This window comes from Haplochromis burtoni, unplaced genomic scaffold, assembly GCF_018398535.1.
Source record: "Haplochromis burtoni strain Fernald_Lab_line unplaced genomic scaffold, NCSU_Asbu1 Contig_711, whole genome shotgun sequence".
NCBI lineage: Eukaryota > Metazoa > Chordata > Actinopteri > Cichliformes > Cichlidae > Haplochromis > Haplochromis burtoni.
The window spans coordinates 165,705-193,516 of record NW_024583072.1 but is presented as its reverse complement, the minus strand read 5'-3'; the positions used below and the strand labels follow the sequence as shown (position 1 = coordinate 193,516).

The 27,812-nt window shown below is 39.3% G+C and overlaps 2 protein-coding genes across 2 annotated transcripts; one reads left to right on the top strand and one right to left on the bottom strand.

Annotated features, from left to right (window-relative positions):
* Positions 1–2,594: 2,594 nt before the first annotated feature.
* gabbr1b (gamma-aminobutyric acid (GABA) B receptor, 1b) lies at positions 2,595–7,360 on the top strand (the record flags this gene model as incomplete). Its single annotated transcript, XM_014330219.2, is given in 3 exon segments — positions 2,595–2,723; positions 3,282–3,425; positions 3,648–7,360. Coding segments are annotated over 3 exon segments (561 nt in total), but the record flags the coding sequence as incomplete, so codon positions are not given.
* A 7,615-nt stretch (positions 7,361–14,975) lies between these two features.
* Positions 14,976–19,144, bottom strand: LOC102301229 (tumor necrosis factor). The gene is made up of 4 exons (XM_005950029.3): positions 17,783–19,144; positions 17,632–17,659; positions 17,432–17,488; positions 14,976–16,999 (listed from the first exon to the last, which is right to left on the bottom strand). The coding sequence occupies exons 1-4, from the start codon at positions 17,951–17,953 to the stop codon at positions 16,542–16,544; spliced, it is 714 nt and encodes a 237-aa protein (XP_005950091.1). The 5' UTR covers positions 17,954–19,144; the 3' UTR covers positions 14,976–16,541.
* Between the last annotated feature and the right edge of the window lie 8,668 nt (positions 19,145–27,812).

The following is a 27,812-nucleotide window of genomic DNA, read 5'->3' as shown; positions in this document are numbered from 1 at the left end:
AAGGCAGCATGGTAAAGAGCGTGTGCGAGGGGTGCATTGGGTCCTCCACAATGCTGGTGGCTTTGCAGAAGCAGCAGGTGCGATAGGTGTCTGTGATGGAGGGAAGAGAGTTTCCAATGATCTTCTCAGCTGTTCCCACTAACCGCTGTAGGGTATTGCGATCCGATACAGTGCAGTTACCATACAAGACAGTGATGCCGCTATGCAGGACACTCTCGATAGTCTCTCTGTAGAAGGTGGTGAGAATGGGTGGGAGATGGGCTTTTCTCAGCTTTCGCAGGACATAGAGATGCTGTCGGGCCTTCTTAGTTATGGAGCTGGTGTTGAGAGACCAAGAGAGGTTCTCTGCCAGGTGAACACCAAGGAATTTGGTGCTCTTCAACCACCACAGAGGATCCGTCGAAGTTAACTGGACAGTGCTCTCCTGAAGTCAACAATCTGTTTTGTTTTGTCCACCTTCAGAGACAGGTTGTTGACTCTACACCAGTCTGTTAGCTGTTGCACCTTCTCTCTGTATGTTGACTCGTCGATCTTGCTGATGAGACTCACCACAGTCGTGTCATCAGCGAACTTGATGATGTGGTTCAAATTGTGCATTGCTGCTGAGTCAGTAAAGTGAACAGCAGTGGGCTGAGCACACAGCCCTGAGAGGCTCCAGTGCTCAGTGTGGTGATGTTGGTGATGCTGTTACCGATCTGGACTGCCTGAGGTCTCTCCATCAGAAAGTCCAGGATCCGGTTGCAGAGGGAGGTGTTCAGACCCAGCAGGCTCAGTTTTCCAATCAGGTGCTGAGGAATGATTGTGTTGAATGCTGAACTGAAGTCTATGAACAGCATTCGTACATACGGGTCTTTATTGTATTTTCCTACCACAGTGAGGTGAGCTGGCTTTCAAGAGGACTGGACCTCAAATGTTTGTTGGAACTGGGGAATGAGATCGTTTCTTTTCTCACAGAGAAAAAAAAATCTCCTCTTGCACATGAACATCTCACTTCAAGGAAGAAACAGCAACATGTTTTTTTGTTGCAGACAAAGTTGAAGCTTTCAAGAGGAAATTGCTTTGTGGACTAAGAGGGCCCAGGAAAAGAGGATGGACATGTTTCCACTTTTGTCTTACATCTTGGAAAACTCTCCTCAGGTGAAGATCAGTGATCAGTCTGTCAGCACCTTTCACAACTGACAGAGAAATTTGCTAAATATTTCCCTGAGGAATCCAGAGAAGGACACATGTGGATTTTGGACCCATTTTCTGTGGAAGTCTATATGATAATTGTGTTTTTCTAACTATGGGTAACTGAGGATCAGAGGTGTGTCAGGATAATGAAAGGTGAAAAATGAGAGGGTCTCCCAGTGGTTTCCAGACAAGACCAGATTAACTGATTCAGTTTGATGAGTTATAGAGCAAAAACCTGGTTATTGAGTGCAATGGCAGGTATGGGAGGTTCTAGCATGAATGGAAGGGCTAACATTTAAGGCTTGCAAAAATAAACCCTGAAGCCAATGATCGGGCCAACTGGCTTCCAGTTGTACAAATCAGTGACAAACTTTGCTACACTACGTTTTGCCCTGCCATAAATTTAATAATTGGCCACGCTGCCCTCAGAGACTGGGTGAGTGAAAGTCTTTGTCAGCTCACCAAGAAGCCCAACATATAGACAGGAAATAATTGGGTGAAATGAAAATAATAATAAAAATAAGCTTCAGCCCATGCCAGCGTCTTTCTCCTCAGCAGACCTACTAAGTGGGAGAGTTTAGCAGCATTGTCAAAGAAAGAGGCGATTGGCCGAACACAAATGAGCACTGTAAGAGAAAGCCCTGTACCGGCCCAACTCACCGGAAAAAGGTTTGAGTGTTGAGGACACTGCATCATGGAACACAGGCATGGTTTGCAGAGACCAGGGCAGAGAAAAGTGGAGCGTCTTTCTCAGGAGCAGCAAACGGGGACTGTGCTGAGTGTACTGGTGGCTGATTGGGGGTGGGAGTGATGTCTGAACAGAGCTTTGGAAATGTGGATAGGATTTCCTACTGTCTGTCACTGATTGATTTGCACCTGATTTTGCCTGAAACTGCAGGATTTGCTCGTGATCACCAATTATTGCTCCCTGTTTGGAGATCACTGTCCAAATTACGTCTGCTGGATCTATTTTTTCTGCCAGTTTGTACTGTCAAAGGCGGTCAATGGTGTGAAGGCAACTGAGGGAGAGGATGGTTAATTCCAGAGCTGAGTTAAGGTTGACAGAAGGTGAGTTTTCAGGAATGAAGACGGGAGAAGAGAGGCTTCGGTGAGGGTGACTGAGTGAGAGTCTGGCTATTTAGTGTTAGCCGTTAGTAATGCCGTTACTTTTAACGCTGTTAATCCCATCACTGGTCTTCAAAATCGCCATTAAATTGAAACCAGAGGTTTTGTATTAATGTTCTGTAGAATACAGTTGGACTGAATTCCACCTGGTCTTTTTTTACTAGTGTGATAGGTAACTCTGTTGAAATTGTTACACTTTTTTTTTTTTAATTTATGCTAAGACTAAAATTTTCTTGTAATTTTTTTTTTTTAATAAACAAGCTAAGCTTATCTACTCTATTTATTCTTCTCTTCAGGTACTGTGTATGATCACAGCTCCAGTCACCATGATTCTGTCCTCCCAGCAGGATGCCTCTTTCGCCTTCGCCTCTTTAGCCATTGTCTTCTCAGTCTACATCACCCTGGTGGTTCTGTTTGTCCCCAAGGTAAATCCATCTCACACCTCTCTTCATCCCATACCTGCAGATTAAACTAGCACATTTAGTGTAAGACCGGATGAAAATCCATTAGCATGGACGGCATCTGAGACTGCATGATATATCACCTGAGGGTCTGCAAATTGGGTGAGTGTTGCCGTGTCAGCATCACCAATTCAGATCTTTAACAGTCTACTCTGGCCAATCAGCATGGTGCTGTGTCTCTGTTCATATTCCTGGAGTGCTGTTAGTTTAGGGAGGATGATATTAACTAAGTACACAAATATCACGTCCGTACTTGCCAAGTAAATCAAAAAACACATTTTAATTAGTAAGAATGAGGTCCCATTCCTCTCTGATAAAGGATTCTAGATGCTCTGTAGTCCTGGGTGATCTTTGTTAAATCCTTTGTTTCATAATGTGCAAAATGTTTTGAGTTGGTAAAAGTTCTGCAAAAGAAGTACCTATCAGCAGATGGACTCTTCTACAGTACTACAAAGCTCTGCTGTAATAGATGCACTATGGAGTTTTCATGTATCACATTAAAAACGTTTGCACAATTTGTAGATGCGGCGCCTGATAACACGTGGTGAGTGGCAGTCAGATGCCCAGGAGACCATGAAGACAGGTTCATCCACCAATAACAATGACGAGGAGAAGTCCAGACAACTAGAGAGAGAGAACAAGGAACTGCAGAAGATCATCCAGGAGGTCAGGCAGGCCCTTTTCTTATCCAAGTGTTTGTTTCATTTAAGCTCTTCCTCTGTATTTAACAGGTTAATGACTCAAATACTTTTTCTCCCAAGAAGTACCTAAACAAGACAGCAGGTTCTCCTGTTAACTAAGTCAGTTAAAACAGATGCTTATCATGTAAAAGTCTTTTTGGATCTGTAATAACTTAATTTTTGAGTGTTTACTTTACTTTTCCCTTAGAAAGAAGAACGTGTGTCAGAGCTGAGGAACCAGCTGTCTGAGAGACAGGCCCTGCGTTCAAGGAGAAGAGCGTCCACCATCACTAATCAGAACCACAGCCCCCCTCCCTTTTCCATCACCCAGAGTGACCCCAGGTCGTTGGCCCCTCCTCCAGGATACCCAGCGCCTGCCTCTGACCCTCATCCTGTTCCACAGTCCTTCGCCAACTCGTCCAGCCTCTACCAGTCAGACAGCAAGATCAGTCGAAATAAGTGTCACACTAGCCGGCTTCAGCTACTCTACAAGTAAGATGGTGGTTAACAGTGACAGGATGAGGATAGTAATACAAGTTTGAAAAATAAATAAATATCTAAGGTTTAAAATGAAGATTAAAAAAAAGGTAAAGGATTTTCCCTCAGACAGAAATGAGTGCAGCAAAATATGTTCCAGTCAAGCAACAGCTCAATAAAAACACTGAGAAGGCACATACACAGATATACACCCTGTGATAGCACATGTACTTTTGATTAATTTGATTGAGGCATGAGCAGCGTCTTTAAATGTCCCCTGGCTTTGAGGTCAGTTTACCACTACTACTACAACTTGAAAACAGTAGAGCGGCTGTAGCTCAAGATGTAGACTGGGTCATCCACCCGTTGGAAGATTGGTACTTCTGTGCTTGGCTCCTCCAGACATCAAAGAATCCTTGACCAAGATCCTGAGTTGCCCCAAAGGCATCCATCACAGTATGAGGTAAACAGCACTTAGTCATAGAAAAAAGTGCTTAAATGAATGTGTGCAAATGGGTGAATAAGGGTTGTAGTAAGGAAGCACTTTGAGTGTTCAAATACAGTAGAAAAATGCTATGTGTACCAGTCCAGTATTTTCTAAGCTGATCTCTGCTGGATTTGTTTTTGATTTATTGTTCTGGATAAATTTCCTCCCAAATTTGTAACTGGTCTGTTCTCTATTAGATTTAAATGGTAGCCTACAAAACTAGCGAGGTTAGTTTAGACAGGGCGCCTTAGGATTGAATCAAATAAATTATAGTTTTAAACCTGTCCTGGTGCTCACTGTTTGGTGAAAGAGGAGCAGAGGTCTGTCCAAGAAATCTGTCTTCCAGTTTTGATGAGTGAAATTTTATTATTTCATTAGTATGTTGCTTAGTACTAATTAGCAGGTATCCACAGTATCTGCCCAGTGCACCAATATAGTTAGTGGTTGCAGTTTGCTAACCAGGCAAGAGATGGCTAATAAGCCCCACTTTTAATAACATGCTGGTGAGTGGCTGCATCCATCATTGTTATTACACTTTCAAACTGGTTGGGTTTATATAGAGAGTGGTAGAGTTGTAGAACAACAAAATTCCCAGAAGACTAGGCTATTTGTGTTATAAGCAAGATAGACATAATTATAGCCTACATACATACTTGCATTCTACATTTGTTCCCCAGTGATAATATCTTTGAGCAAACCAAAAGACTGTGTGTACAGACTTTTATGGCTGTGGTGTGCATTGCTACAATGTGTAACTAAATTTCTGTGTACTAGATTTAATGCAGAAGTACAAATCAAGTTGAACATTGCATACAACGGTATTTTCAGCAGTGACAGGTTTACTATCAAAATTCAAAGTAATCATTTATGAAACAAGAAGAAGAGCATTCTGTCTGCGATGACCATAAGAACAACAGCTGCCACTGACACTGAACACTGAAGTTAGACCAATGAGAGTTTCTTTAGCTGAATCATTTAAAAAACTAGAAACATATAAAAGGCGCTTTGATATGCAGACAGTTATCAGCATGCCTATTATGCTGATGTTCACAGATTCATGATAAAGCTGCTGACCTAGGCATGATAGTCAGCATCCCCCACTGGTGTATGTAATAGACATAGTGTCAGGTGGACCCAGGTGGCAGATCACTCAGACAGACACGGTTGCAGTTAAACAGGTTTGTTTACAGTGAGGACGAATATCAAACATAACACTTGCATGAGATTGAATGGAAAACTCAAACTATCCAGAGGGGGAAGAGGAGAAAAGGAAGTTAGTGACCGATAGCAACAGAGCTGAGGAGATACGGAAATGTTCACAAGGAATTAGAGAGCTTAGTCGCCACACGGTTAGTACGGACTTGGGCGAGGTACATAAAACAGGAGGTTGAGGCGGGGACCAGCAACAGTGTAGGCGAGTGGAGTGACGGGGTCCAGAAGAGATGAACTGAGGTAGCACGGTGAAGTGGACAGGTGGTTGGCTGGGCAGAGAGTGTCGTCATTTGACAGGAAGCAGAGGAGAAGGAAATCTGTGAATACCTTGGTTATCAAAGTAGTACATAAAAGACGGGTGATCCGTTACTGCTTGAGGCTAAGACAATAATCTGACACCTGAGAGCTGCTTCTTAAATAGTCCGGCTGATGACGCCTGATGCTCAAAGGGTGCATCAGGGAAACCGTGATGATCACAGCCCAGCGGCCTATTCCAAAAAAGGAAACGACACAAAACACAATAGAACACACCCGTCCCAGCTCCTAACACATAAAACGTGCACAAAACTTACAGTACATCATTATTATTATTCATAAAATTACTATTTTATTTAAATATTTTAAGGAAAATGCAGGCTAGAGGGTCTCAGTTCATACAGGGCACATTTAAGACACTTTTAAATCACAGTTTAAAAAATAATCAAATGCCGCAACAACAGCCTAGCAATCATTTAGAACTCATAATATGGTCTTCTAATGTGGTTAAATAGTGATTTAAGAGACTGACTAAAAAATATGATTTTCTTTTTAAATAAATGTTGCACATTTTGTTAGTGGTTATGTTCATTATTTAATTAGCTTTGTCACTGTAGCTCTTCTGGTTAAATGTTTGGTGGTGGTTTAAACAGTGTTCCTGGTCGCTGTTTAGAGAGAATCCATAGTTGGGTGTGTTCATGCTAAACCCCTCTCTGTCACTTGAAGACGTTTAACATGTCTTCAAGAGTTTAAAATTAGAGTCAAACAAAATAAGACCTCAAAATGTTTTATTTAAACTAAATTTGCTGTAGGAATTACATTTGCAGATCTTATGTTTAAGGCTGTAAAATACAACATGACCAATTTTTAAATCAGTTTTTAGACCTTTTTTCTAGTTGCTTAATATTGTTGCTGCTTATTTATGTCACGAGCATATATTTCTTTTAGGATGTAATTACACTGTCCTATACACTTGGGGGTGCTAATGTCATGATTTGTTGTGTTTTACTGTTCCACTGGCAAGTTTACAGCAGCATGTAGTACACGGACACCCATCTTAGGACAGGATGGGTGTCAGCTAAACATATGAATTGAAAAAACATCATAACATTTATCTGGTTCTGTTGTGAACATTTTCTACCAGTTTTGCCTTTTTCTGTTTGGAGAAATGACAATTGGTGTTGAATTCAAACTGCAAGCTTGAAGGAAATATGTCAACTACAGAATGGTTAATTATAATAAACGCAGTAGCTACATGTAATACCAGACTAGCTTTCAATTAAAAATGGTAAGCCTGTTGACTATATGGCCAGCAGTGTATTTCAGACAACTCCAATGAACAGTTCCTGTCACCTTGTTTTTAAAGCTCAAAGCAGAGTTCACTGCAGGCCATTCAATTCAGTTCAATTCAATTTTATTTACACAGCGCCAAATCACAACAACAGTCACCTCAAGGCGCTTTATATTGTAAGGTAGACCCTACAATAATACATACAGAGAAAAAACCCAGCAAGCACTTTGGCGACAGTGGGAAGGAAAAACTCCCTTTTAACAGGAACAAACCTTCAGCAGAACCAGGCTCAGGGAGGGGCGGCCTGCTGCGACCGGTTGGGGTGAGAGAAGGAAGACCAGATAAAGACATGCTGTGGAAGAGAGCCAGAGATAAATAACAAGTGTGATTCAATGCAGAAAGGTGATTAAAAAGGAAATACTCAGTGCATCATGGGAATCCCCCCATGGCTAGCATCCATATGTCTCTCAGAGTGCAAAATCCCCACATAAACACCAGGAATCATTATGTCAAGATTAGGCTTTGCTCAGAATCAGAATATATTTATCCTCGTCACCCTCTCTGATACATCCCACTACTGCAGAATCATCATAAAACTAATGGAGGTGGCAGGTTTCTGAAGTCTATACACAGTGAAGAGAAAGGAGACAGGACGGTCCCCTGCAGGGCATCTGTGTTGCTGACCATACTGTCCACCACACAAAACTGCAGGCACACATAGTGTGGTCTGACAGCCAGATAGTTGGCAATCCAGATGACTAAGGACGCATAACTACCTACATCGCTGTCAGTTTAAAAAACAGTAGGGCTTGTCTGAAGGTGCTGAAGGAGAAGCATCTGGCTCTCATTTATCTCACCGTGCTCACTAACCAGGTAAAATGGAGAGGACTATCAGTGGGCTAATCGTGGGCCATAGATAGTGAAAAATGATGTGTGATGTTCACAATGAGCACCATGGGTCTCGTTGTGACATGGGCTATGACCTCTGGAGTCTCATCAGCTGGTTCCTGATTTGTTTAGTAGTGAAGCTGACTGGAGTGGAAGGAGTGGAGGTGCCCTGATGTAGAATGTGAAGAGTGTACAGACCCTGGGAGCCTCCTCACAGGAGGGTTTATACATTAACACAAGATTTTATTTTATTTATTTTTTAATTACTTGGATACAGACTTCTGAGTTGTTAAAATCAATCATTTAGAATGCCAAAACTTAAATTCCTAATGGTATGTAGGTATAAATTTAAATTTAAATAATAGCAGTTTTGCTTCTCCGGTCAACAAACCAGGAGAAATCATTCATTTTATATAACTTGCATTAGTCACTGACATTATTTTTAAGGTAATGATATACAATAAACAGTTTGTTCCATTTAAATAGGGCTGCACCTTCATTTGGACTTTATTTACAAAGGCACATCGCTCATGTATTTGTGCAATAAATGTGCACCAGTCAGAAAGAGATCTAGATGTGGGTATCATCAACATTAATATGAAACAGGGTTTGTTTCTGAGCTAAAAGATGCATGATGGTATTTTACTTTAGTCTCTACTGAATCCCCCTCAAAAGAGGTTGATCATATCATTTCCTCTTAGAACTCAAGTTTCACCAACAGTTCACACACACTTCCTCCACAGCTATAAACAAACTTATTCAGAACAAGAAAACCACCAGGGTGTCAGATTTCCCCTGTATGGGCTGCTGCTGTATTTCCGTTTTTTGTTGTGTTCTCTCTTCTGCTTCTATTTTGTGGAGGGGGGGGTTTCATAGGAGAAACTGAAATCATGCTTCATTTCTGTACGCCTAACAGAGATAAGTTCGCTGGGTTCAGAGCTTTATGTTGACATAAATGGTTTAACTGGGTCTTACCGACTTTAGTGAAACGAGACCATCTATGTCTTCAGCACTGGTCAAAGGGCACTCTTGTAATATAAAGCAGGTCAGGCATTATTAATTCAGTCAGAAAGGTTTCCATACCCACAAACAATACAAAAACTGACCACAACTTTGACAACATTCTCCTCCTGTTTCTCAAAAGAAAAATAACATGAAAACAATTAAAATAAATTAAATGTGAATTCACGTTTCACGCTAAACTGAAATCTTGATGCTGAGAAAGGTGTTCAATGCAAATAAATGGAAATAAATAATGCTAACCAGTTTCCTTTTTCTCATTCGGTTTGGCATTGGGATAATGCCATCAGGCTACTGTCCTGATTCTTATCATATTAAACCATATTTTGACATATCTTTGGTCTTTGTGGTATGGTCTGCTCACAGTAAAGATCAGATGTAGTTAATCCAGCGGTTTTCATGACGTCATTTCTCCCGTACACGTGGAAGCGCACCTCAAACTTAAGATACAGTCCTGGACATGTCACGGTTAACGCTGCCCAACCGTGGGGATGTGGGGAAAGGAGGACCCAAATGCTGGACTCTTTGATGCAACAGTGCATTTATTTACAGTGCAGGGAAAACAACAAATCCGCAGTGCGTTCCCGACTCCCGTGACATGTCCTCTTCCCAGTGATAGTGTTCTTTGTCTCCGCCCCTCAGTGTCTGAGCACCCCGTGCTCGCTGCCCTCTCGTCTCCACATTCTCTTAGGGAATAACAAAGAGGCAGCCGTCAGAAACACCACAATGCAGCAGACTAACCTTACTAACTTGACAAGAGCCTAACGTGAAGTCACACAATGATCCAGCGTTGGAGAGAGCTCCATCACACTCTTAAGTAGTTTCTCCGACGAGGCTTAATCAGCTGCAGGTGTGTGATGGTCCTCAGGTGTGGCCAACCACCTGGCAGGGCCACACCCACCAGGCCTGAAGGTGCCTGTCACAGCCGCACCCACACAAACACGCACACCTGGACAACAGAAACAGCAGTGCAGAGCAGCAAAAACACATATAATATAATACAAGTCCATAACTGCTCAAGGACCCTGGGTCGCTCAGATCCAGGACCCTGACAGGGCCACCACTTTTTTACAGTTCAAGCAGCTGCCACAGGCTGCAGGGGCATTGGAGGAAAAAATGTTAACAAACATAGAAACAGTATGGCTGTTTACATGGCTGCACACTGCTCGGGCCACACGTAGTGTCCTCTGAAACTCTTACAAAGAACAGAGTACGCTTCAATCATATTAGAGGCTCAAATTACCCACTCATGACTCTTTGATAGCCTCACACTGTTTTTATTTCTGAGCACAGACCCATAATTTATATCACAGATTTAGTGTCTTTATAATGGTAAGGTTGCCATGGAGTTTTTGGATTAATTTTTTGAAGAAACAATTAAAATAATCCTAACGCTAATGCTAAGTCCTAACCTGAACACCATCTACATGGCTTGATGTGAGAGGTTAGCTAACTGCAGCATTTCATCCCCTCTTTGTGTTATTTTGTTTGATTTCCAAAAATCGTGACATTTGACCAAAAACGAAAGGAAAGACAAAAGGAAATTCTCCCCTCTCACAAGCTGTTCTTAGCGCTTTCAACCACAACTGATTGTCTTCCTCTCAGCAAAGAGTTTCACTTCTGCCTCTTCTTGTGACAGCTTTTTATTTCACTGAGGATCCAGCGTTCCATTGTGTTGTCATGTCGGTTTCTTTGAATCCAATATATGGGAATATTCTACATGTGACAAATATTCAGTGTGATCTCAAGACTCATTTTTCTTTCTGTGGTAGCACAGCTTGTTTCGTTAGCACGGGTAATCTAAATTGTCCCAAGCACCTTGCCCCAAGTAGACTAACAAGTTAATTAGGAGGTACTGATGTGTGAACCATGCAAACATTGTTCAGTGCTTCGGCTAAATTTGTTTCCGGTGATCCTGTGTAAATATCTAATGTAATGTATGTTTGTGTGTGTTGATGTGAATTAACTGTAGAGTCTGTAAAGCAGTGCAGATGTGCTGTTCATACATATGAAAATATGCACACAGAGTGTAAATACTGGTTATGTAAATAATTACAATTGATTATTTGGCATATTTAACATGTCTTTCATGTGGTACAGTATTCAAACTATATTTCTATATGCTGTTACATTTAATATGGCAGATTATTTCATTTGCAAGAATGAAAATAAAACAAACTGTTTTTCTCAAAATGTTTTGTTCATTGTACTTATCCTTTTCAGGGTCGCGGGGAGGGGGGGGGAGTAGGAGGCGGGGTACACCCTGGACAGGTCATCAGTCTGTCGCAGTGCTAGCACACAGAGATAGACAACCTACATTCACACCTATGGGCAATTTAGAATGATCAATTAACCTATCTTTGAGGAGTACAAATACCTGGGAACCATCTTTGACAACCTCCTGAAATTCTCTGCCAACACAGAGGAGATTCTCAGGAGGTGCCACCAACGGCTATACCTCCTTAGGAAACTAGTGGTGTGCGGATCAATACTGAAATATCGATTCTTCCGATACCAGCAATTTATGTTCTAGAATCGATTCTCATATTATAATATCGATATTTTAGTACTCTGGGGTAAATTTGTAGTTTTTCCATTAAAATGAATGCAGTGGAAAGAAACTATACAATTTGGATCGTCTAATTTGGAAGGAACTACTTCCTCTTACGCCTTTCATAGTCATATGCGGAATACGGCTGTATAAATGTGTCGCAGCCCCTGGCATTCACACTCACAACAATGGCTGAGTGCAAACAGAGTCCTGTGTGGACACGTTGTTGTGGCAACACCACTGACCTCGTCAAACACCTCGGAGGAAATCACATCACAGAATATGATAAGCTTATGTTGAGGCGAACTGAAGAGGAGGACAGGGACAGGTGCTGCTAGGGCGAGACAGACGTCTCTCGCAGAGTCCTTTAGTGCTGCAGGCAGTCAACGTGTTCAAATAGCGCACAACGTCAGGTTTTTTTTATTTCTATATGATTATTCTGCATTATTAAGCAATAAAAACAAGTTGTCTGATGTCCTCTAATCATTATGAAGCAATATGGTTATGTTATTATTACAATTACATAATACAATTATATATTGTATTATGAAATGCAATGAAACATTACGTTTTTGTACAGAGTATCGGTATCGGATCAGTATCACCGATACCACCCTGAATTTTACTTGGTATCGGATCGGAAAGGAAATCAGTGGTATCGCACATCACTATAGGAAACTCAACTGCTTTACAGTCAGCACACCCATCATGATGGCTTTTTACCATGCCTTCCTGGAAAGCATCATGACCTTCTCCATCACTTGCTGGTTCCACTCCCTCAGCCTTCAGAACAGGAACAGCCTGCAGCACATGGCATCAGTGTGCTCTAAAATCATTGGCCTGCCTGTCAGAACTCTGGCACAGGTTTTCAGCCAACAGGCCCTTAGACAGGCAGCCAAAATCATCAACGACCCCTCTCACATTCTTCACCCCGCATTTCAATGGCTCCCCTCTGGGCGACGCCTCCGCTGCATTTCCTGCAGGACTGAGAGAGGAGAGCCACCTTTGTCCCCAAAGCCACTCTGCTTTCCCACACCAGAAACATCAACTACTCTACATTCTTTTTATACTACCGACACTTTATTCACTTTTAGTCACTTACAGTTATTTATTCACCTTTTAGTCACTTTAATTTTAAAACTGTGTAATTTTAAAGCTGTGTATATTCTGTGTATTTATTATCTGACTCTTATTGCCTGTTCTTATTGTCCTTATCTTCAACGTTATGCTGCTCTGTCGTATGTTAATTGGCCCTTGGAGATAAATAAAGTCTTTCTGATTCTATCCCCACTAACTGCATGTCTTTTAGTGATGGGATTTCCAGCTCTTTTTAGAGAACCGGCTCTTTCGGCTCCCAACCGGCTCTTCAGGTTGTTTTCTTGCTTTAATTAATTTGTTATTAAGAACAATATAAAATTATGCACAAAAGGAATTACTAATGTAAAAAAAAAGTGGTTTTATTTATATATGTTTATATATAAATACATACGGTGGCCCCTAGAAACAAAGCACGTGCAAATTCCAAAACACATTTCTAGCGTTAACTGAACTTCAAAACAGAGCTACCTAGATCACTTAAATTACACAATTGAAAGCATAAGTGTATTGTTTGTGTATTTATACACAAGCACTCATAATTATTCAAATAATTTTAAAAAAAATATTCATTTACCTGTTACTACCACACACCAAATCCCGTCGTTGGTACTTCCTGGCTTGTGTAGCCACTAGGTAACAAAAGCTCAACACTGCCCCCTAGCATCCTGGAGCACTTCTGTTGTGTTTCGTACGTGCTTTGTCTGTAGGGGCCACCGTAAATATACTTTTATTTATTCACTCCACATAAAATGTAATAAATAAATCATATAATACAAAAACCAACTATTTACATTTCAACTTTTAACTATTTCAATTTTCAGCTTTTTCCTTTTAAACAAATTTAAAGTGAAACAACACAAAACACTGCAAACCACAACACAATTAAATATAAATTAAAATATGAAAACAAAAAGAAGATGCACATTCTCTGTCATATGGACCTGCATGAATAAACTTTCTGTATCCTTTATCATCCGCAACTGAATATAGTTGTGGATGATTACTATACCTTTCTAATGTGGCTCTCTCTCTCTCCCTCCCGCTCTGTTCCTGTGCTACTGCGAGTGTAACTACCGCCCCTCCCCCCTCTGCCCAGCACAAAGCACAAGGCTCGCGTACCGGAGTGAAGCAGGAAAAAAGGGTGAGAGAGAGGAAGAGAGAAGGAAAAAGAAAAAAACCCACGGTTCCCAATAAGGAGCCGGCTCTCGTCGTTCACTTCAAAGAGTCGGCTCTAAGAGCCGTTCCATTCGCGACCAACACATCACTAATGTCTTTGGACTGTGGGAGAAAGCCAGAGTACCCAGGTGGGACCCACGCAAACTCCACACAGAAAGGATGATGGTGGAATTGAACTCAGAACCTCTTGCTGTGCGGCAACAGTGCTAACCACCGTGCCACCGATTTTTGTTTGTTCACACAATAACCCATAATGAAAAAATGAACCAAATTTACATAAAATTCTTGCAAATCTATTTAACATAAAAAAATAAAAAATAAAAATTTACAAAGATATACAGTCTGACTTAAAAATGCATCTCTTCTGCCATTATCCTTGTAGGGTTTTTAGGGACCTCTTGAAGTGTGGTCAATAAACAAAAAAGACAGTATAAAAAAAGCTATTTACTGTGAGATAAATACTTTCCACTGGTGATATTTGGCACAGCTCTGTAGGCAGCTGGAGGAGGAAGCAGGGGAATTACCACATAAGCAGGGAGTTCCCCTTCTCTCTTCCACTCTGTTAAAGTGTTGAGGAATTATTACTCTACTGGAAACTTTCACAGTGCCAAATACAAAAACTTGCACTGTTAATGAATATGAACACAGAGCTAAGTCATAGTATCTTACGTAATAACCAGGCTAATATTACCCACTGTCAGCAGTGATGAGCTCATACGAACACAGTCAAAAGTCAGGAAAGTCACATATGTCATGTAACCATGCAGCCCTGTACTTAAATACATGTAACCATGTATTTTTAATTAAAGTAATCTAACTCAGAAGGGGTTTAACATATTGTCTAATTCGAAATGCATTGACTAAATTTTTCAAAAGTGTTGGCATTAAAATGCTATTTAATTCTAGAATGGCTTTTTTAAATTGTTTGTTTTGATTGAGTTGAATCAAAAAAACAAACCATATCAAGTTTTTCTGAGAGGTTACATTACCATAAGTAACATGTAGCATTCTAATATCAGCTTTTAGACATTAACAGCAATGTCTGAAACATTAGCAGAAACCCCATCCTGGAATCAGGCTTTAAACCAGGTTCCGTACACGAGGGATTTGAAACTGCATTTATTGTGTCAGCAACGCAGTTCTGTAATGTTACATGGTCTGCCACTTTGTGGCCTAGTTGCTGTAGTTCTTCCACTTTGCAATAATACTACTAACAGTTGATTGTGGAATATCTTACAAACTGACTTGTGGCATTCATTACAGGACCACACTTGGAGCTCTTTAGAGCGACCCAGTAAAAATGAATTCTCTGTTATAAGTACTAAGATGTGTAATGGTATCAAATCCTGCAGACAGTGACAATTTAGAGTGAAACGTGGTTCTCCTTTTTAAAAGCACAAATGAAATTAAATTCACTTTAAATATATAGGATGTTATTTGCTAGAGGTTTCTCGATCACTGTGTGCAACCTTTTTGTTCAGCCCACCAAGCTAAAGCTGTATGAACTTCAACCGCATCTGAGTTGTTGTTCTTTCATTTAAAATTGATTGTAGTAATGTACAGAACCAAAATGAGGGGAAAAAGGTGTCTCTGTGAAATATTTATGGACCTAACTGTATTTCCCCCATTTCCATTTCACTGACTGGAGGCAGGACACTGGGAGGGTGATTACATGAAAATAAGTTGCACATTTAATTTTACTTCATTTGCAAGTATTATAAAGTATTCTTTTAGTGTGCATGCAGTTGAAAGGTAACATATACATTTCAATAATGGTGTCATAGAGACAAATATCTCAGTATTTAGCAAGCATGATAAATTTGGGTTCATCTCGATGAAGTAACTGTTAAACTCCTCCACTTCCATGACTGTTTCGCTGCACACAAAAAGAGGACACACTGTGCTCTGTGGTTACTACCGTGTGTTAATTAATTGTCCCATCGCACACACTAGCAATAATTTGAGCTTTCTTTAGCCGTTGTGGCTCATTTGTTTGCTCTGTTTAGTTTGACCCTGTAGCATGTTTGATATCTTTTCTTTTTGTCTGGTTTGTAAAATGATAAACACAGCTCTTGCAAACATGATTTCTTTATAAGCTGAGTTTTATTCAAATATTTCAGAGTACCACAGGCACTATAAATTCTTAGACATTTGTTTGTACTTGCCATAAAACGAAACAAATAGTTTCATACATAAAAATCAGCACAAATACAGTAGGACATTCATTATAAAACACACAATAAAATTAATAAATATATAAGTATTTCAATATTTCAATAAATAAATAAATAAATACAACAAATAAAATAAATACGACAAAGATATGTTAAATAAATAAATTCCCCAAAAAGTAAACCCTTTGTTTTTCTATTCTGTCAGCCTGTAGTGACATGGTAGCACTCTTTGGTTGACTGCTGTAGTTACAATAGTTTGATTTACTTACAAAAATGAAATGACTTGCTGATACAAATATTTCAAGTATGGCTGATGGTTAAAGTACATTTTCCATCACCTCTTTAGTGCAATGTGAACCATCTGTGGTTTCCTCACATTCAATAGTTAAAAGCCTTCCAGAAGGACAGCAGGTCATGGTGGAGAAATGGAGTCTGAGGTCACCTTTTCACCTACATTCATCAGACACCTCTCCTCACAAGGCAAAAACACCAAAGAAGTTCTTCCCTGGCTCATCCTCCAATTTCTCCAGCATTGCCTCCTCTGTCTGTGTTCTCAGTCTGTCATGAGCATACAAGTTGAACACAGCCCCCATGTAAACTGCAGTGTACCAGTTCCCATCCTCATCTGAATCCCCACTGGTTGTCTTTTGGCAGACTGTACGGATAGAGTGGAGAATGGTCACATATTTAGGTGCATATGAGCGAGACCAGCGTTTGACAGTGTGGCTCAGGTGGACCATGGGGTGTGAGGAGGTATCGTCGGCATCGCTGCTGCAGTCAACCCGGAAAGATGCTTGGCTGTAAACAAAGTAGAGGCCATCTCGAGGAATCACAATTTCATTTTTATCGAGCTCTAGTCCTCCCTGAGAGTGGGACTGGTCCACATCCTTCTGCCATTCCACTGAGGTCTTTCTACTATAGTTGTGTACTCCTGTTGAATAGTACAGACAAATGGTGGACACCATGGTGAATTTCTGATTAACAGTGAAATAAAACTGCCCTTGAGTCAGGGGTTCCTGAAGAGAAATTTCAAATGAATTCTGTTGCAGTGACATGAGCCTATTTCTCATTTATCCTCTACATTCTTCAGTCTAACTAGAACTCATTTAAATCTCCAAAATATCCAAAGGAAACAGGCATAATGTGCCCTTAAAAATCAAGGAGAAGTTCTAAAACTTTCTGGAAAAACTGGTAAGCTTCCTGAATCAAGAACTTCCTCCAATTATGATCCACTAAATGTCCCATGAATCTCACAGAGACGTGTGATTTCATGATTACAATACTGGGAAAGGTGTAGTATGGTTCTCCACAGTCAGTCTAAAATATGCCTTGCACTTTTTTTTACTTGGGTTTCATCCCTTACCTTGCAAATGAATAGCTGCTCTCACATTTGATATTTGCCTCAAAGTGTGATGGAGATCTGGGAACAAGAAAAGACAGAGAATATGAATTATACAGTGTTTTCGCCTACTAGTCACTAACATTACTAAGCTAAAAAAAACAAACAAAAAACAAACAAACATCAATAAGTCCACTACTTTTGTAAGAGTTGAGGGTACTCACCAAAATTGTCCTCATTTTGTCCAGGAGCCTGTTTGAAATAGAGCATGACACAGAACGCTGTTACAGACTGGTTGGTTTTAGGTGAAACAGTTCATTCACTGTGAGAGTCAATGGCGCTCTTGAGTAGTTTAGAGAGAATTTTAAAACCCACCTCAGCACGCCTGTTAACAACGAGGGCAGCAGCAGCAGTAGCAGCGAGGCAAAGTGTGAATGCCAGGAGGGCCATGGTTAGCTTTGACCTGGGCTTGATTTCCTGTGTTGCCTGTTTCTCTGTGTCTTTGTCGATCATTGTATCCAGCGTGACCATGCATTCACCTTCCATTGTTTTTAGTGGGTGCCTTCTATCAGGTACAGTTCACTTCTTAGCAGCCTTTCCTCCTCTTCTTCCACCTCTTCTTCTTGTTTGATGCCGCTATCTGTGAGAGGCTGTTTTAAAAGGCTCTCACCGATAGAGGGGGAAACTCCAATGATGTCACACATGTGGAGACTCAATGAGAAATAGAGACCCAGTGCCTGGGAGGATCTTACGCACCACACCTCCTCTGCACATGGCATGTGTATGATCGAGTTATACCAACATCAAATAAAAAACCAGACACCTGTGTGGAATCCCCTTTTGCACCTCAGTGCACACCCACACAACTCAATAGATCATTTCAAACAGGCACATACACTCACCTGCTGTATACCTGCGTACACAGGCAAGACCACAGATCACTCTGTTCTACTATTCTAAATTTTTAAAAAGCACATGTTAGCTATTGATGTGAAGTGTTCACATATGTTGTTGTGTTGTCTTCGTTTCTATGTGGGGCAGACACACTGAAAGCCAGTTCAAATGTGGGGCAATAAGTCACAGAAAAGTCTGCAACCTTCAGCTATTCGTCAGTCAGTTTGACCACTATTGCCAAATGTTTTTTACGTTATTGTGTTTGATATTCCACCAACAATTAACTGCCAGTGATGTCATCGTCAACCTACATTTATAGTACATGTGTCACTTCCCTAATAATTTTATAAAGGTTTTTTGAAACGTTTCATCACTCACGAAACACTGAGTGACGAAACGTTTCTCCCACTGAAAACGCTACAACAGATTCAACCTTTTGGGATGCATGTTTTAAATGTGATATACAAATAAGATGTTGTTCTAATTACTAAAAGGCACTCTATGAAGTATGTTCTGAGTACAAACGCTTGTCTGTCTGTATCTCTGTGTGCCCTGAGATGGCATTACAAGCCCTTCAGGGTGGACACCACCTTCTTGCTCTCTAACAGCTTGGATAGATCAATGATTAATGGAAATGATGGACTGATTAATGATAAGAGGTTATATAAAAGGTAGAATATATGTAATACATGATTACAAACCATCTGAAACTGTATCATTAATAATCCTTTCCATGGCTTGTTTGTATGAAAAGATCATATGGTAACTGTAATGAGTAAGGATGAGTGTAGGTGTTTCATGTCTATTAGCAGACAGAGTATTATATATAGAGTAAGTGTTAAAGATTTAGTCAGCACTCTAGTCAGATAACCAGAGTTCATTACTATTCTGAATTGAATGTCATAAATTGATCTTGAAAAACTGAAAAATGGGAACACGTTGCATCTGAATGTCTTTTCATCGTCACTGACAAACCATGCCCTGGAAAGAGGAACACCGTTCTACGTTTGCTGCAACACCGTGGGAGGCTGTGGTAGCGGGTTGTCTACCACTGGGAAGGTTGCGTGATCAATCCCTAATCTACATAGGCAAGATCTTGAATCCCCATGTTGTCCTCATTGCCCCCACTAGTGTGACTGATTGTGTAAATGTCAGAAACAGCCAGAAAAAAAAGCTGTATGATGGTATATGGGACTGTGTGGAAAATACTTTGAGTGCTCAACATAAGTTTAAAGGTGGTATATTTCAGCCAATTGTAAAAGCAATAACAAGTGATTTATTTACATTAGATGCTGACTTTGAAAACTAACATATAATGATATTTCAACTTCACAATCACTTTAAACCATCTTCAGAAGAGAAAAAGAAAATAGCACTTTATTTTGAAGTAGTCTTTGGTTTCATAGAGGTAACCGACGATAGCTGGTGGTGGAAATCCCAGATCTCAAACACCACAAAGGTTAAGGTGTAGCTCCTGGGCCTCAGGCTTATCTCTGGCCCATAGTTTAAAAACAGCTACCCAGAGGGTGTCACAACACCAAAACGAACAAACCTTAAAACCTTCTCTACAGAGATAATGTAGAAGAACATATGATATCCCTTTCACATGAGCTTACAAAATAACAGTTGTGTAAAACAGGCATGCCTATTGGGGAGGCTTTGTGACTGTATCACAGTCATCATGGAGAATGTCTGTCTTTATTCTTTAAGCTGCAAGTTTTTAACAGTCATCTTCACGCGAGAGTGAGCCTTTCATGCTCAAACTATATTTTGGGTGGAGTAGCATCTTAAGGTGTTAAATGATGTCACCAGTGGTGGTCAAGATAAGATGAGCTCTATTTTTCTATAGCTATCATATATGTATATATTTGTATTAGCTATGAAACAGCTGTGGGAAACAGGAAAGAAGTGTGACCAGTAAGATAGACAGAGAGGTTGCAAACAGTGGAGTTGTATCAGCTAAAACCAATATATTTGCATAAATAAAAACTGAGTGTGCTCGCAATGCCCACAGGAAGTCTCATAGCGACAGCACGGCACATCAAATTCAGAAAGTTTACTTCTTACACTGATGGCCACAACATTAGCATATGAAACAAATTTGCTCTCTTTAGAAAGGACTTGTTCAACATATATTAGACAGTGGACAGAGTAATAGATTCTGAAGGACACTGACATGATTACATTGGTGACACTTCATGTCTGTGGTGGACTACATTTATATAGACCTTTTCTAATTTGATCACTCACTTAAAGCATATTGCAAACCACCTTCAACTATTCATACAGCACTTATTCTGGCACACAGTCACACACAGAAGTTTTACTATCAGCATTTGGTGCTACTGTGTAGTCACATCCTGCTCACACTGTATTATGCTAGATAATTTGGCTTGGCATGTTTCCAAAATGGCGAATGTTAACTGATGAGATGCTAGCTGTTGTTAATTATTATTACAGACAATAAAAATAACTTTTAGTGTAAGAAATATCTGAAAGGCAGACAAAAAACTGGCTGAAGTACACATGAAACAGTTATGGAAGAAACACAGTAACACACTGTCAGCTATTGTTCACTGTGTGGACTACAATTATGTTAAAGCATCAAAGGTTAAAATAAATACATACATCAAATCCAGAATACTCAAAACATTTCATCTGTTTTAATGTAGTTTTATTGTCTTATAGCAGCAATGATATCCAACTTTATTACAAGAACTGTCTCCAAATGTCTCCAAATCTGCCTTAACCGGAAGGCAAAGTACAACCTTTTACTGTAACTCCACAAAACTCTTTCAGTGCTATTTTAGTTTACAAAACTGGCCATGGAATAAAAGACCACACACAACCACAAACTGTTTGGAGACTGTTGTCTATCGTCACAGACACATACCAAGATAAAATCTAACACAATCAACTAAAACACTGAAAAGGAGAAGAGGAATCAAAGATGTCAAGATGCATTCAAATAAGCAAAGATACTTTATAACACATTTTTATGTTTCCATGTATCATTTTATATGTCATTCAGTGAAAATGACTAAACATGGTTTTCCATAGAGGGTGAACTTCAGCAGCAGGGGAGTATACGCAACAACAAGACAGAAATTATATTTAAATTGTTTTTCTTTCCTCAGAAACTGCCCCTCATGTGGTCTCCGGCCCACTTACACACAGAGTTTGGTATTTTGTTTAGCAAAAGGATGTGAAAAAAAAACTCCCCTCATGTCGCAGTACATCAGTCAGCTTGTCATGCTTTTTTCTCTTTCTAAAACTGCCACGAGAACCAAACTCCCTTTATCTAAAAAAAGACTAGATACATTCCCTGAGAAAGGAGGAATACACAGTGCTTTTTGTAGAATGGCCCACTACTCAGCTTCCTCTTTACAAGACAGGATTCGAAAAGCTCTAGTAGATAAATAGCTCACCAAAAATATGATGTGGAAATCTCTCTAGAAAGATTTTGATGAAAAATGTGTTTAAAAATTGCCATGTTATACTGTGACTATTACTCACAAATTGCAATTTATCTACAGAGGTTATTATTGTTGTTGTTGCAACATTTTGTTATTATTGTCACATTTTATCTGACCCTCTCATGAGGGTCAGATAAAATGTGTTCATGGAGCCAGGCTTGGATGGAAAATTTTTAAATTCCTGGTGACCTGCACCTATAGGGACTAAGTAAATGTTGGTTGGGTGGGCATCATGCTAGCATCATGACTCAAACAAGGACAGAGACCTTGGCTTGCTGACCTCTGGCTGCAGAAACTTGAATCTGTATATGGAAAAGACCCTCTGTGGGGTTGAAAGAGCCAGATCTGATGCATAATGCAAAACTATAACTACTTCTCACATTCTTGGGTCTTGGATTACAGAGTCTTGAGCACTTGTGTGAAGACAGGAAGCAAAGCAGAGATTAGCTGAAATAGAAATCGAAGTTACTACACTTATTCAAATCACTTCGCTTAATTCAAGAATTTTAACCAAACTAAACTGTAAATGGTTTGTACAAACATTTCCAAACTCTGCGGGTGAAAAAGATGGTGAAACTCTCAATTTTTGTTAATCCATGTGGCCTTTATTCTACAGAATAAATGCCCCATTCAATTTTAGGGGAAACAACCATGAATCACTCGTATAACAACTGTAACCACTTGAAAAGAGAGAAAGGAAGGTTTCAGGCTGATGATGATGATAGGTTATCTAAGGACAGAAGAGGGGAAACCCCAGAGCTTTACCTTCTTGGTTTGATTCACTTTTAAACAGGGAAAATTCCAAAATAAATAAACTCGTATTTATCAGTGTAGTTTTGTGCACCAAGATAAATGTTTAATTTAGTGGAGCCAGAAAATGGATACAAATGGATTTATCAAAATGCATTGTAATAGATTCACACAAACACAATTTTCTACAGTAGTGATGCACAGTGCATGAAAGTCCATCCATCCCTCCAACCAATTTCATATAACTTCTTATCTAATTCATGGTTGCAGGGTTGCGGGAACCTACTCCAGCTGTCACAGGGCGGGGTATATGGAAGCATGTGAATGAATATTACACACTGATGTGACACCTCGTACATTAATGTGATGCTCTAACAGTCATCATGCTTTTGAGATGATTAACTCTTAATGGCCACTTTTTCTTTGAAATCATTTGATTTTTACTTCAGAAAGTATATGTATATGCCAACGTACCTATCTTTCTCTGAGAGAAAAAAGATAGATAGCTAGATAGATATGCTGGATACCAGATTTTAGCACATATGTTGAAAACAGTCATTGGGTTTGGTTATAGGGAGTATTTGCTTTTATTTTTCTTTTCTGTTCTTTCGCTTTTATGTAGAAGCCAAATGAATTGAAGAGAATCAGTGAACCAGGTGACCTCTTTCCAAATAGGAAATGAAAACAAAACTCTTTTCTAAAAACTATAAATACTGTCAAGTCACATGGGTGACAAGTAACCACATGCATTTGAGATAATGTGATGACTTTGGGAAAAAGGAAAAACCAGAGTTATGCAACTGGGGCTGAGGCAATAGTTACTGCATCATCTCATTGTCCATTATTTCAACTTACCTGTCTGGGCAAGGCCAGTGCTCAGAAAGGAATCAAGGAGTGGAAGGGAGGAGGAAGTCCTGTGGAGTTTTGTAGCTGTGGATGAAACCAGGTAGAAAGAAACTGTTTGCGATGCTGGTGTTTCCTGTCTCCTTTTCGCAACTAAACCACGAGCTGTTACGTGCATGTTTGTTCCTGTTGTGAGGTGCGTGTTGACATAATGGCGGAGGAGGAGTAGGACACAGTGGTTTGACATATTTAGAATATCACTGCTGGTATTGATTAATGTTAAAATATATTGTGTATTTGTAGCTTTCTAGATCTATAAGCCTTTTAAAATTCTGTAAAAAGCATGTCATGTTCTAAGTCCTGATGATTGATGAATTTTGGGTTTCTGATTTGTTGCTCATTCTTTTATCTTAACTCTTTGTTTTTCTGGTTTTCCCAGCGTTTCACACACACACTCCACAGGTCTGTTGATGACTCTCCGAAGATTTGGATGAGCTCTTTTCTGACAGACAATCTGGACAGTGCAGGAACTTATGCCAGGCTACTTTTTGTGGACTTTAGTTCCACTTTTATTACCATCAACCCAGCTCTACTTCAGGATTCCTCCTGCAGTGATCTACACACACAGCAGATTAGAGTAGACATGCAAGCATCTTTTTTCATTTGTGATTCTTGAGTTTAGACATTTAAAATACATAATTCCACTCTTCTGCTAATTTAAAGAATATGAGGTTTCATTCAGGTGTTTTCTGACTCTACATTTTCTTTTGTCATTAATCAGCTTTTTCAAACCTGTTCAGCTGCTTTCCAACTTTGAAAGTTTGAAACAGCAGTTTTGAACATTAACCTTCAAGTGAATGATTCTGTGTATTTCAGCTCATTCAACATTTTTAACTTAACATTCCAGCAGTTATTACATTTCAGCTCAAAACATTCAACTATCAGCATTCACACTGCAGTTTCTTCAGGAAATGCTTTTCTAGTTTTGGTTTCATTTCTTGCTGTTTTTGTCTCCTGGTTGTAATTCTGTATTATAAATGCATAATAAGTGTTGTGACATTACTTTGCCCTGGAATGACTTATTAATGCTCTATATTGTACATATACTATACAATTTACTATACAAAATAACTGCACTGAATCCTGAATTTAAAATTGAGCTGATGAACTAATACCACATGGTCTGTAGCAACCACATTATTCCTCCAAAACTGAGAACCTGCTGGGCCAGAAATCAAGTGCATCAGTTAGTGTGACGTACTGATGACTTTGCAAATATCTTTAATATCTGGGTCAAAGTAAGAGGTGTATAAATTAATGTAAAACCTAATAAAAACATCATTTATGTCTGCAGAATTAAGGCGTGTATTCTTGATCAAGTGGAAAGTGTCCAACAATAGTCCAACAATAATAAAGGCATAATTTTTCATGTATTCTGTTGTGTTATTTTATTAGCAGAAAGGTCAGATCTCTCCATTATTGGATTCAACACAGCATTAAAGTCACCAGCTATTGTAAGTTCTGAGGTTGGCAGGTTGCTTAGTGAAGAGAAACTTTATGAAGCACCATCTTGTTAGGACCATTGCAATGTAGCTACTATAAACTGGCCTTCTGGATCAAAAACTCTATGACTGGATTGTGATTAGGTTTCATATTTTATGGTATATTGCGTAGTTGCATTTATACAGCCAAAGACTTTTCACCATTTTACCATTTTCAAGCATAAAAGCTGTCTATGAATATAGTTTGTCTACACAAATTACTGCTTTCATTTACCCCAGAAAATTAATTGCGTGCATCTGAACGTAGCGTTTCCTCACTCAACCAAGTTCTTCAGTCTCAGCTGACTGTAGGTTTGCCCAGCCTTGTAAACAGCAGATTTGCATAATGACTGAAACTAGCACCACTGAATACACAATGGACCGTGACATCAATTTCATGATAATTAATATACAAATTGTCATGACCATTAATCAAGGACCGTGAGAGATCAAGGACCATTCACAGAAAGTTGGAAAATAACAAAGTTGAAAAAAGTATTTGTACTTCATTCAGCTGCGTCTGGGTTGTTGAGTTGGTGAATGAGTCCAGTGGTCGTTTTGATGATGGAGTCGGGTTACGAGTTTTCGTTCTTTATCATTGTGAATAATTGTTCGGAGTAGGAATCGATATAATAGTCCAGCTCCTCGGGGTCGAAACCTTTATAATGTAGAGAGAGATGTAGTTGGCTCAGTACTTTGTTTACGTTCCACAAACAGGTCGTAGCCATGTTGGATCACGCAGAGTCTCGTGAGAACTGAGGTTTACGTCGTCGTTGCGCTTCTGCTCCTTTGGATTGGGCAGACTAGGCGACTCATTGTCACAATGCTGCCATCTACTGTTATTATTATCCAAGACGGGCATTTCTTTCTGCTGTATTGTGAAGTGATCATGTGAAGTAAGACTTGCTCGTTTTTCCATAAGCTTTGCCATCGTTCATTTATAAACACATTTGTAGTTTCTGTTTCTGATTAATAAAATGCTGTTCTGTTCTCCATCAATCATTCTCTCATTTAGCCACATTTCAAGAAATCTAAACTACTTGGCTTACTCAAGGTTCTTTTCACATATTTTAGATGTTTGTCTGGCAAGCATCAGGTCAGGTCTTTTCCTTTCTTTTCCTTTTTTAATCAGTGGATATTTTAAAACCCAATCATTAGCCCACATTCTGCAAAGCCTTTTGAATTTAGTAGAACATATACACAAGATTTCTTCCTTATTTCCAGATGACAAGAACTCTTTTCCCACTCTACTGAACATTTACAAGGTACTTCCTTGACAAGTACCATTTACAATCTTTAGCTCCTCAGAAAATGTTATACTAACCCTGTTGTTGATTATTGGAGCATAGATGACTTTGTCTTTTGACTGTACATCTCATCTACTAATGCCAGTTCTGTCAATGCAAATGTAATGTCAGTAGAGGACGACATAGCTGCGCCTGCACTAAATCATGCTGCTCATCCATCATTTGAGAATTCCATTCCTAATAGTTACACAGCCTCCAACTGAGGTTGTCACCGCATCTTTTCAATTTTTTCAATCACCTTTGTATTCAGAGATTAAAAAACATGGGCATGAAAATAAACCTCATACAAAACCTAAAACAAAAAAAAAAAGAAGTACAAAAACCCTGGGACCATGAAAGCAAGTTTCTTTTAGTCATATTCTGCTAAGAGAAACATAAATTAGTGGCTCAAAAAATAGCAGTCCCAATTAAGACGCTATTAATGTATTAACCACTATAATACTGTTGAAGTGCAGGTTTTATGTGTTCTTCTCTCAAACCATGTAGCATTTCCTTCTTATATACTTCTATTTATATCCTGTCCCTCCTGGACACTCCCAATGGAAATCTTAACACCGCCACCTTGTCCATCTCTAGCTATGCCTCCTATGGGCCTTGTTCTTGACCTCATGATGCTTTCCATCAAGGTAAAAGAGTGGCTGGTTAATTATTTATTTGTTGCACTATTTAAATACATGTCTAGGTTTTGACAACTAGATCTTAACAGACTAACAAAGAGTTTTACCTAAGTCAGTTTCAAAGCAACTTCAACAGATCCAGGGTATAATCTGATTTCACTTATTCCAGTCAAAATAACCACTGTGGTTATCAGCTTATTAAGTCAGTAAGGATTTCATAATGTAGGTATAAACCCATTCGTATGAAATGGGCACCTTTAGCAAGAGCTGACCAAGCATTAATAAGAATAAACCTACAGGCAACAAAGGAGCTAGTTTTACAAAGGAAGACAAAAAATATAATATTAATCTAATAGTTAACATATAATACAGCCTGAAAGCAACACAGCTGCCACAGATAAGGCAGCAAAAACGAGGGTATGCAAACACTACCATGAGTATGTGTATATCTGAACCTGTGTGTAATTCTGATTGATTATAGAAAATCCATAATAAATACATATGTGGGTTTTTTTTAAAGTCATTAAAATATTACATTACAATATGTTGTTATATTACAGTTTTGTCTCCCTCTGTAGAATCAGTTGCCATTACATATTTGAGACTGATAATATGCTGCAAACGCAAAAGTTAGATTGATAAACCAATTAATAGGAATTGTAAATATATTATTTTTCATTATAAAGTGATTCTGTATATTATTTTTCATCAGTCGTACAGATTTTTTGCAGGTACTATCTGTAAAATAAAGCAGGCTATCAAATGACTTTAACCTCTTTCTGCCTCGCCAATTTACCGTAAACCTGAGAGAAACTACTCCCCCACAATTTTAATAACGATAAAAAGCTTACATGTAATGTGATTATCACGCAATTTGTCTTCACCCTTTCTTTCACCTTTTCTTGGGAATCTTCAAAGACGTTTTTTCGGCTTAAATGAGCTCAGTGTGTGTACATCAGATTGACAACAACGTCTTT

Bases quoted from the DNA above. Each gene is read 5' to 3' on its own strand.
- LOC102301229 (XM_005950029.3), bottom strand. From the start codon at position 17,953: ATGGAAGGTGAATGCATGGTCACGCTGGATACAATGATCGACAAAGAC. The intron at 17,660-17,782 runs GTGGGTTTTAAA...TATTTCAAACAG, and splicing joins TTGTTAACAGGCGTGCTGAG to GCTCCTGGACAAAATGAGGA. The intron at 17,000-17,431 runs GTAAGGGATGAA...ACTATTCAACAG, and splicing joins AGCAGCTATTCATTTGCAAG to GAGTACACAACTATAGTAGA.